This window comes from Ammospiza nelsoni, chromosome 5 (genome assembly GCF_027579445.1).
Source record: "Ammospiza nelsoni isolate bAmmNel1 chromosome 5, bAmmNel1.pri, whole genome shotgun sequence".
Classification (NCBI taxonomy): domain Eukaryota; kingdom Metazoa; phylum Chordata; class Aves; order Passeriformes; family Passerellidae; genus Ammospiza; species Ammospiza nelsoni.
In genome coordinates, this window is record NC_080637.1 from 8,823,983 (window position 1) to 8,836,097 (window position 12,115).

The following is a 12,115-nucleotide window of genomic DNA, read 5'->3' on the forward strand; positions in this document are numbered from 1 at the left end:
CAATAGCTGGTCCCATGGCATCTAAAGAGATTAAAATAACTCTCTTGAAAAACTCAGAGTGCTCCATAAGGATGAACACTTTGCACAGATAGACGGGTCATAAGCTCATTGCATTTTTGAGTGTATTAGCCATCACATGGTTGAGCTGGGATTCTCAAGGAAGGAAACGTGCCATGCTGAAGCATGTCAGTGCTGATCTTTATCGCTGATTTGAATATCCATGGTTGCAAGTTTTGTAGAAGCTGGAAAGTTTAAAGATAAATATTTTCTGTAAGCCAGCCCTTAGCTCTCCAACTGCTTCGTTTAAGCACCTGATAACAGCTGTGAGGAAACAGTATCTTAAAGTCCTCCAAACCTTCATAGTCTGTAGGAGTTTGTCTGACCAAGGACTGAGAAAGGAAGTGGAATTACTGAGGAAAGCTGTCAGGAGAAAGATACCTATCTATTTACTATGTAGATGAGGTAAATTATTTCTGCATAACTTTTTATCTGTTCCCTTAGTGAGCTGGATTGCAAAATACTTGAGGCTCAGTAGTTTGATGTAGGGAATCCAAATAAGTAGATTCATGCCATGCTCTTGGCTCATGATGGGCTCTGCCAAACTTGGATATGAACGGATTTAGGGTGGGATCTGGACAAGCAGTACTGTGCTAAAAGGCAAGGAAAAGAAGCAGCTTGAACCTTGAAGACCATTGCAGTGTGAATGCTGAAATGCTTTCCTTAAAGATTAATTTTGTCATATTTGTCAGCTGTGAGGTGGTTCAGGAATGCTCAGAACAAAGCCAGAGGGATATTCTACCCTTTTTTGAGTTGCTAGAACATTTTTGAAATTTAAGCTCCTTGTAAGTGTTGCCTACAGTTGGCATAGCTTACACTGCTCTGATTCTATATTTCCTATACTTTAAGTTACTGCCAAAGTCTAAAAATGGAAATGCATTTCTTTTGGTGGTTGGCTTTGAGAAATGCATTGACTTCCTTTCAGCATTTATACAGAAGCAGGAGACTGCATACCCTAATTTAACTTTCTGCTCCGCTGCCTTTATCTCCTAAGTAAATAAAGCTGCTCACTATAGAGACTGTGACTACTTTGATTTTGAAATTTTGACAAAATGCTTCCTGTGGCAATTTGTGTGTGAGATAAACTCCCAGCATGACCATGATATCATGCCTTCGCAATGCTGAGTGGGTTCAGGCAGCAGCACTCTGCCCATGTCCCTGGGCTGTGGCAGGCTCTGTCTGCCCTCTGCTGTCATCAAAACACCCCTGGACATGGTGGCAGGGCCTTCTGGCACACTCCACACCACTCACACTGCAGAGCATACAGCTCTTTAACTTCTCTCAGCGGTATTAAAGTGCAAGTGGAAATAATGGGAATTAAACAGTGGCAAGGCTTCAAATCTGTTTCCATTTGGAAGGTGAAAATAAAAAGAGACAGAAAGAAGAGCATGAAGCAGACAGCCCCGACACAAAGAGTGAGTTGAAAACCAAGGGAGCTTTTGCTCTATCTGCTTTGGCTGTTTAAAAAATTGGACTTGTATATCTGCAGCTGTCCCCAGATAACAAATCCAGTTTTATTCCAGTCTTTTAGGGTTTCTCTCAGGAAAATGTCCATTAATAAAGAAACCATGGAGAATTTCCGTTAAAATGTGTTCTGTATTCTGAAGCAGAGTTTTCATAATGCCATCCCAGAAATCACAGACTGCATTTGAACAAGATTTTCAGTGAATTAGGAGCAAGAAAACTTTTCTCGTTTATTTATTGAGCTGTAGGAATTGCAGTATCGCAGCAACTCATAGTGCCCATTTGGAAATTCTGATGGGGTACACAGGAGTCATACTCATTTCATTGATGATGAGTAAATATTGTTAAGATCAGACTTTTAGAGAAATGTCAGTATTTAAAGATGCAGATTAACACTCATTGGGATCTACTGCAGAATGCAGGACTGTTAAATGCTAGCCAGGACAACAGCAAGTGTTTTGGTGGGTCTGATCTGATTTGTCAAAAGATCAAAACAAACATCTGAATGAGCAAAATAAGAACCTGGCAGTCTGTGTCATTTAGGTGCAAGAAGAAGCAGCAGCCCAACACATTGCTCTTGTCCATTTACAGAGTTTTATGTCTCACCTCTTTCTACTCCAGATCTGAATATGGTCCTGGTCTCTTGAAGTCTTTGTGTTTTCTTTTTATTAAATGAGTTCCCTTACAACCCCTCAGATTTTCCTGTAATCATGGAATCTTAGAATCATAGAATCCACTGAGCTGGAAGACACCCATTTGGATCATGGAGTTCAACTTCTGGGCTTGTGCAGGGCGCCCAGGAGTCACAGGATGTCCATGAGAACATTGTCCAAATGCTTCCAGAGCTCCGTCAGGCTGTGACCTCTTCTCTGGGGAGCCTGTTCCAGTGCCCAGCCACCCTGTGGGTGAATAAACTTTTCCATCAGGTTTCCATCACCCAGACCTAAACCTCCCCTGACTCAGCTTCATCCTTCTTCATCTTCTTTTCTCTCAGTTGTTTTCTCTTCCTTTCTTCAGTGGAACCCCTTCCTTTATTTCTTCTCGTAGTCCAGTGTGCAGGCTGATCAAGATGTGGTGTGCACTGGGACTTGGCTGTGCCACAGAGAAATACTGCCTGCCAAAAGCCTCCCTTGTCCTCCCTTCTGGTTAGTTTTGCTGCTTTAATAAGCTTGTTCATAAAACATTTAAGGTTGCCCTTGTTATTTTTAGGCTTATCTTCCCCTTTCACCTATCTTTTATGGGACAGACAGCATTCTTTGCTTCTCCAATTCCTCTCTCCTTTGATCTCCCTACTGTAAAATAGGGCAGCTTAATTAAGTGAAATGTTTCACTTCATGGTTTTATTTTCCTCAGAAAGCCTCCTACACCTCCTGTTACTTACCAACCTGTTTTCCACAACATGAATCACCTTCCAGCTTGTAACAGCCTTTTGCAACGTTGCAAACCTTGTCACCTTTCCTCATGTTGGAGGTCAGCAGAGAATTGCAAAGTGCCACCTGCAAAGTCAAGTTCACTCATCCTGCTGGTCTCAGCTCAGCTAGTCTCAGATTAATGCTCAATTTTCTCAGCTTTTTCTATCAAGGGCACAGGTGTGTTAAATGGAAAAGCAATACAAAGTGCTCAAGAAAAAACCCAGAAACAAATCTTGCACAAACAATGGGATACAACCATTTAAAAAATAATAGGGGACTTAAAATTTTTGTTTGTTTTGTTTGTGCTTTTTGTTGCAAGGGAAGAGTGACTTTGATTCCATTTAAAATTGGCGCTGTTTTTTTTCTCCTACAAGCCTAATTTGTTCCCCTCACCCCAGCCTTCCTCCAGGCTCACTGAGGAGCTTCAAGGTTACTGTGAAAGTCTCCCCACGGAGTGTTCAGTCCTCCTGGCACTCATCTTGTAGAGAGCATTTAGGGATTTTGTAGACATTACAGACTAATGCAGAATGGAGTGAGAAGCTCTGATCAGTCTACAGAAAAGAAGCCACATGGTGTTTAGGCCTCTCAGGAGCCCAAGTTCCATCTTCAGTGCATTGGCTGTGTTGGAGGTCCCCATTTATCACAGAAGTGAGAGGATGAAGGTAATTCCTCTATTTTATCTGCTGTTTGCTTGATGAATCAGTGATAAGACAACTTATACAGAGCCTGGAAGACTTAAGTTACTAGTTTTGTTAGTTACTAGTTTTGGCTAAGATAAGAGATAATTAACCTATGAAAAGTAAAACACCTTCAATTAATGAAGGAGCAAGGAGTTCCCAGGACAAGGGACGCCTGCTCAAGGAGGGAAGCCCAGACTAAGACATCTAATTCCCTGCTATGGGGGAGATTTAAGAAATACTTCACTCTTTCATATTTCATACTGGGTACTTCCAGTACTCACAAGAGTGATTTGCTGGCATGGTTCTCAGTTGTCCTTGTGAAATCCATAAATATTCCCAGCCTGGACATCATAAAAGCAAGCAGATGCCTGCTTCACTCAGTATAATCAATCTACCCTACCCTGAAGCTGCTTGAGTCACAGTGTTAAGTGGGTCTCAGGATACATGTGACAAGACATATTTAAACTGGGATTTTCAACACACTTGTAATAGAAACCCTTTTGAGGTTCCCAGGGAACAACATTCTCTTTTTAGTTTGTCAGGAGACACCAGCACTGCTGAACTTCAGATGCATCATTAATGAAAAGGATATGTGTTGACATACCTTGTAGCTAGATTCCCAAATAATTGCCACCATTTTAATAGATGTTAGATCCAGCAGCTCTTACTGAGTTCACTAGATGGTGTGAAGCACTATCCAGTTTGGCAAATTGGAGGTTTATTTAGGAGCCCAGCTTCTGGCACCAGCTTTTGAGAAACTTGGCCACGTTTCCCACATAATGTTAACACAGTCACACTGTATGTCTCAGCATTGTGTGAGATCCACACATCCAGCACTCTGCTAAGCTGCAAATTTAATAAGACAAGTGAAAAAAGGAGAAAAGCTTACAAATGTGTGGTGGTGTTAATTTAGTGTGTATTTGCTTTTATTTAAGAAAGATTAGTCTTAACTTGCCACTGTGTGACCACATTCATACAAATAACAGGTGAGGGAAGAGAAGGCATCTTTGTAGATCACGTGGGATCAGGACGTAGTCCAGAGTGATTACTGTCAAACTGAGCTCACACAGAAGGCATTTCAATAAATTTAAGTAACTATTGATTTTTCAAAAGGTTTATGCCCATAGAGTTTATACAACAGTTGAATAGAGATGCCTTTAGCACTTCCAACTCTGTTTCTGTTGGGTTTGGGGGTGTTTGTTTGTTTGTTTGTTTGTTTGTTTTGGGTGGTTGTCTAGTTTTGTTTTATCCTTCTGACACATACATTTTATTTATTTTTTGTATTTATATATTATATTTTATATATTGATTATATTTCTGTCACATATATTTTTATCAATTTATTATTTATGGCAGCAAAGGCCTAAGCAACCTCTGAAGAATAGATTACATGGTGAACAAGCTTCTTGCAAAACTCTTGTCTAGTGGTAGGAACTTGACTGATATCATATGATTAATTTTGTTTGATATCAGCTATCTAGATGAAGAGCATCAAATCTGAGCTGCTTGTTTAGAATTCTCTAGAAAGAGAAAGATAGGCTTCTATGAGAAGAGAAGCTGCTCTTTTGCACAGTTCACATGCAGCCAAGATTAAAATCTAGATCAGGTGAGATGAATCCCACCCTACAGCAAAAGCTGAAGGTGCTGAGAGAGCACAGTGATAGTGTTATGAGAACTTTTATGAAGCCAGATTCTCTTGTAGTCCACATGAAACAACTCTGCCAACCTACTCCTGTGACATTTGATATAAAAACCAGTATCTTATTGTTCCCAGTGGGAGATGTCACATATCTGAGACAGCATCTGGTGCTGATGATGTGAATAAATGAACTATGAACTGGGCAGAGAACCCAGTACTGCTGTCATGAGACCTGCAACAGGATGTGAACTCACATTTTCAGACATGAAAGGTTGTTTCACTCACCCACTTGACCATCCTACATCCTACTGATTGCTAGGAAAGGAAGCACAAGCCTACAGGAATTGTTCTGCAGTGATGGGTGGACACAGCTTTAAAAAACTGCCTGAGAACTTTGCCAAAGGGTGGCCAAAATGACTCTCTGATTCCCCTGTTCCATCCATCATGCCACAGTGAGTGATGCCTCTGGAAATAACTCCCCTGGCCAAGGATAACAGTCACACCTGCCCAGCTGTTCTTGGTGGTCATGCTGTCTTAGGATAGGGTCCAAAGCCCACTGAAATCATTGGAAAAGACCCTGTTGACTGAAGCAGATCTCTGGATCAAACCCTTAGTCCTTATTTTTACTAAATTAACTATGCAAGCTGGCAGAAGATTTCCCTGTATCGTGCATGGCAGGGTTTGGGCCTTTGGGATTACTGTAGCAGCTCTGTAGTTCCATATTGTCAGAAATTTCATCCCAGTGGTTTTTGGTGAGTGATGTCACTGCTCTCATCTTCTTCCGATGATGGATTTTTGGCAAAAATCTAGGAGATCTTTAAGACTGAAGGGGCTACTCCCATTTCTATTTTTCACATAGAAATGGGCTTCTGGAATTGAGTTGTTAATAGGTGAGCAGTCAGCACATTTCCAGTAGTTGTAGATGGTCACTCTGAGTAATGAGTGAGAGCATAACCACAGAAAAGGAACATATGGGGAAAATCAACCTGTAGTCCACTGTGAGGGGAAGAGAGTTACTGCATGGTTGGGAAGCTGAAGAGGTGAATTTGTTTCTCATCCTTTACAAGAATAAATCCATGCAAAACTCTGATTCAAAGACAATTAAAGTTATCAAATTTCTCTGCATTTATCCAAAAAAACATTTTTTCCACACCTCTAAAGATAAACATAATTTTTGAATCCCAAAGTCTAATTTTTGTCCCAAAGTAATATTTCTTTGTGAAATTATTTTAACAAGAACTGATCTTGTTCTCTTCAAAAGCCAAGCTGAATACAGCCCAATGCAAGGATGTAGCCTTGCAAAGACTGTGTAAAAGCACAGCAGAAAACAGAATGTGGGAGATGATACCCAGCAAGCCAGAGGGTGAATTTCCTATAGGAGTGCTGGCACAAAGCCCCTAGGGATTGCTGCCTGCAATATGTGTTTCCAGTGGAACTGTTTTTTTCAACAGGACTTTCCTTTTCTTCTTTCTTACTTGTATTGGACTGTATCTTCAAGGAATGTTTTTTGGGTGGTTATTACATGACAATGCAACCCTTTTTTTTCTTTTTCTTGTCTGTTCTTTCACAGCTATAAATGGAATTGTACAATGAAACAGAAATGACTGTGTGATGGAATTTATCTTAATTCAAATTGGCACAGGTTTGCTGTCCACGGGGAAATTGCCAAAAGCTATTAGGTGATCCAGGGGCTTAAGATGCTTTTCAATCAGTTATTTCAGATCCATTATGAAGATGGGCATGCAGAGACTTAACTCCCACAGTCTGAAACAGCACTAAGTAAATGGACACTTGCACAAAGTCTGTTAGCTCTCTAGATAGCCATAACATTCAGTTCAAGCAAGGAATGGAAATAAGCTACAGACTCTTAAATCACTGGGGCTACAGCTCTGTTAACTAAAAGCAGAGGTCAGGTTCAAGTGCAGACCCCTGGTTAGTCTTTTGTTTAATGTTGAGTTGGGCTTTGCTGTAGTTTAGGCATGCTCCAAGTGTCACCTTCCCCGTGGCAGTGCTGTGGCAGTGTTTGGGGTTTAAGACAGACCAGGAACTGACCCCAACAGACATTTCAGATGTGGCCATAGATGTGGATGTATAACATCAGCTGGTCTGTGCTTTGCTGGCCTGTTTTGTTTCTGAATATGCACATAGTCTCAGATACTTCTGTGAAGCTTTTCCCTCAGTCAGAAATTAGTGTTTAGTTGTTACTCTACCTTACATAGTGGAAGAAATTCTAACCACAAGCCCTTAACTGGCACCATAGGTTCAATACATGTCAAACTGGGTTGTTGGGAATGTGAACTAAAGTCTTCTCTCAAACATTGCTATGAAGGAGAACTGTGGAGCAACTTCACCACACAACTTACTCTTGATAGAGTACAGAGGTATTAGCACATCCCATTTCTTTCTTCACAGGCTGTGTTAGAGCTCCACCTGGCAGTAAATACAGGCATTGCTTCACCAAGAACAATTAAAAAGCAGCAATGAATAGTTCCTATGTGAAAAGTTGTCACCAACTGGAATAATGTGTCCAGTTCATCTCACCCAGAATTTTAATTCCCTAGTGACATATCTAGATGCATCCAGATTCAAAACAGAAGTTTTCTCAGGCTTGGATTTGAGACTGATTGTAAAAGAAGGCACAGAAAAGAGATGCAAACAGTTGTGGAAAGAAAACAAAGACAGGTGATGAGAGATTGTGGGTCACCAAAATAAGCCACCTTGCACATATGTACTTGGGCTTACCCCAAAAAAAGGCTCAGAAGGGAAAAATCTGAAGGAGGTGAAGAGGTAGGTTTGTGAGTGGTCTTCAGGCAAGATGTGTTGGAACCAACTTTGTGTAAGCAAAAGAAACAGGTGGAGTGACCAGTTTGTCAGTAGGGGTCTATTAGGGATGGGAGTGAACCCCAGCATGAAGAAGTGTCTAAAGGAGCAGAAGAGGATGAGACTGTGCTGTTAAAATCTAGAGAAAAGGATGCTGCAGCAGCTAAGCCATGGGCCTGAGTGTCAGCTCAGTGAATGAGTAAGGAAGTAAATTTTGAGAAATAATGAGCCACAGGGATTTTCTGGTGTCTGGACAATACACCTTTTTTGGAAAAAAATAAATGTGATGTGTAGGAAGTATAGTTCACTGAAAAGGAATTTATTTCAGGCCATATACAGGGAAAAGCTGTGGCCTCTGATTTCAGGCCAAAAGCAGAAACTCAGGCAGCTTTGGAAAAAGGAACAGAAACACTAAAAGCAGAAAAACCTTTAGATGCTGCACTTCAAGTACATGTGCTCCTCCTGCAGCAGCCACGGGAGGGCAGCCCAGGCTTGCTGTTGGCTCTGCTCTGGTACCAGCACAAATTTAACAATGCTGCTAGTACGGTTAAAGTGAATCCTACAGAGCATGACAGGTCTCCTTTCCTCTCCTTGTCTCTGTAAAACACCAAACATGGTGTTATGGCTCTGAGTGTGGCAGGGGACAAGGGGGTGAAATTCTCTGCACCCATATTCAGCCCATCATGGGAATTTCTCTGGTTTTAAAGCAGTTCTTTCAAAAAATGAGGTATTGGTGACCAAGTGCTGCTTTGGGATGAGAAGAACCACTCAAAAATACGATCATTACCAGCTTTGCAAATGTTATTGTGGAAACCTTGATCTCTAATTGCACTTCTTCCCTAAAATTCCTCTCATCTCCTTTTCTGTGTCCCTCAGTGTCCCAGTAAAACCTACGACCCGCTCATAAAGTCCACCAGGGACTTCCCTGATGAGGTGATCAGCTTCATCCGGCGGCACCCGCTGATGCACAAGGCCGTGTACCCGGTGACGGGCGCGCCCGTGTTCACGCGCATCAACGTGGACTATCGCCTCACGCAGATCGTGGTGGACCACGTCATGGCAGAGGATGGCCAGTACGATGTCATTTTCCTAGGAACAGGTATGAGAGAGAGCTTCCAGTGTCATTCTGCACAGACCCTGTCCTTTTAGAGCAGCTTTAGTCCAGTAGGTCCTGAATAAACTCTAGATTAACATCTTTTTCCTATGCATACAGCTTCAGGAAGCATGTAGGTGCTCCTGGTTCTGATCCAGCTCTCCTTGCAAATGCTTAAATTAAATTAATTTGTCAGTTCAGGATATTACTGCTGTTGGGATTTAAATGCCTCCTGCTGCCTGGGTGATTAACCATTTAGGGGTCAGAGTACCTGAACTTCCTTGCCCTCCAAGTGCTACCTGTCTTTACATTACATGGTAGTCTCACATCCTGCTGAAAGCACATCAATAAAACTATTAAAAGTAAAAGAAATTACCTTGATAGCTTCAAGGAGCATTTCCTATTATCAATAGTGACATGATGCTTCAGCATTTTATCTCATGTGATGCTGAGCAGTTAAGGATTTCAAATTGAGCCTAAGGCAACAGTTCTACTCAACTAATTTTAAAGATACAAATTAGCAACATGATAGCTCCAAATGTGACAACCAGGATTGAACAGAGAGAGGTTAAACTGTTCTGTCAGGGAAAAAAACTGCTTTGCTGTTTTTCTATGGATAATTATTTGTCTATTTACATTTTTATAATAGACAAATGCCTTAAGGAAAAGGCTTAGTTTTCCCATAGTAATTAAATTTAGAATCACTGGATGAATCACCCTACAGCAAGGTGTACTAAGGAATATGAATATACCTATTCATAACATTTCTGAAGTAATAATCTACCACATTACTCCACTGGGATTTTTTGTTCTAATTTCATAATCCAACATTGTCTCACTCTCATTCTGTATAGGTATTACAAGGCACTTTCCACTGGTAGATCTGAGTGCTTTAGTAAGGAGGTCATTGCCATTATGCCCCACTCAGAGAAGGTGAAACTGAGGTACATAGAGGTGGCAAGGTTTATCCAAGTGCATTGGATGAACTACTGCCATGAGCTGCAGGGAAATTAGGATTTCAGTTTGAATCCCACCCCAGTGCTATTGGATTGCCCAGCATTTTATCTGGCTTGTTAGCAAATTCTATCATATAGCACAATTCTGAAGTAACTTGAGGAAAGGAGTGAATTGTCAGAGGGCATCATCTCTTGTAACGTGGGTTGGCTCAGCCTTGAAGTTTTCTACCTGTGCTACCCTACACAGGAGTCTGGAGATAGCCTCTCTTTCAAAACTTTTATGTCTTTCTGCAAAATTGGTTTCACAACCCTTGTCTTCCAAAACCAGAGAATGTCACAGACCCTCTGTGGTCCCAAGTTAGTACAGTGGTGTCAGAGAAAAAAGCACAGTTTCATTCAAAAAGACCATTAAAGTGGCTGAAAGGGCTGGGGATGAGCTTTAGGCATGATGAAGATGGAAAATCCTTGTTGCTTTCTGAGAGCAGTATTAATATAGTCAACAAAGTAAAAGGAACTCCTTCCCAAACGGTGTGATGCCTGGGATTTGGGAATGCTCACTGCAACTTACTTTCCTTGTGATAAGAGTGAGAAGAAATAATTTGAAATTTAGCTGTCTGAGAAGATGAGTTCACTTGTAAAAATGTACAAAATATTCTTTAAGTGGCCGTAGAGGCTGCTTTCACGTGTTTGGTGTCCTCCATTTTAAAGTTTTTTGTAGAAATAAAATTATATTGAGAGACCTGCAATTGAATACTCCGAGGTTAACTGTTCCTACCTGGCACTAAGAGAAACACTTGAAGTGTAAGTAGTCTGGTTTAGAGGTGTCAAGGCCAGCAAGTACCATGCAGTCACTAGATGGCACTCCACAATATGCAGACATTTATTTTTCTGCAATGCCTTCTTTAAAAGTGAGTTTTCTTTTCTATAGGTGCGTGGTTTTCTTCTGTTTTATCCTCTAAACTCATTGTAAGGAAAGAAATTAACTCAAAGATAAAATTTCAATTATATAGAGAGACTGAATAGGGATATAACAAATAACCCTGGAGATGTTGAGCAGCAGAAGATCAGTAGCTTATTATATGTTTGAATGTACACAGCCAACTTGTACATGTGCACTTTGGCAATTATGTCAAACAAACTCTGGAAAGAACCTCTAATTCATAAGGCAAACTGTAATAATTTTACTTTGATTGGTAATATGAACTTCAGTAGTTTGGGAAAAGAAGAATGAAAATCTCATTCTTTCCTTTATAATGTATTATTTTTCATTATTTCACTGCTATGTGTAGAGCTTAGGGCTCAGCTGCACTGCATCATTCCCACATCCCAGCACCCAACCCACTTCCCCTGAGCAATTTCTGAGCTCTTTTTCAGGCCATTCAAGGTTCACTAATGTGTAATGCTCTGACATGAAATGAGCAGCTATTTTTTTCACCAAGCAAGAATCCAGGTTAAAATTGATGAATAGATTTAACTTTAAAAAAATCTCTAGATGACTCCTAAGAAGTAATGAATGAATTAAAATTTTGATGCTGAATGAAGTTGGGTTCTTAAAAAAAAATCCTTAAATGAAAAAATAAATTTCAAAAGTACATTGCTTAACTCATTGCATTAAAATGAAGTTTACTTCCGATTAAGGAGCTCTACTGGAAACAAATGAATTCTACAAAAAAGAGGAAATAATTTTCTGCCAGTTTAGTCCCCTGAGCCAGTTCTCTTTGGGGTCAGGTGGGCCCCAGTTCTGGCTCAGGGAAATGTGCAGAAGCTTGTAGCTGGCAGCATGGACATGCTGGTCTGTGTTTGTGCGTTTGTGCAGCAGGAGAGCTGGACCATCCCTGCCAGGAGCCGGCTGTGACTGTGTGGGCTCAGCCATGCAGTGAAACCATAACTGCCCTGTATGGAGAGAGCTCTGCAGGCAGCAGGGGATGCAGTGGTTGGAAAGCAGCATCCTTCATGGATTAGCTTTATCTCCAGGGCAGGAAATGGAGTGGCCT

General features: G+C 41.0%; 1 protein-coding gene across 1 annotated transcript in view; it reads left to right on the forward strand.

Annotated features, from left to right (window-relative positions):
• Positions 1-12,115, forward strand: part of SEMA3D (semaphorin 3D) — a 145,446-nt gene that overhangs the window by 112,719 nt on the left and 20,612 nt on the right. The window contains exon 12 of the mRNA XM_059471939.1: positions 8,949-9,171. Coding sequence (XP_059327922.1) covers positions 8,949-9,171 — 223 coding nt within the window. The remainder of the gene's footprint in view (positions 1-8,948; positions 9,172-12,115) is intronic.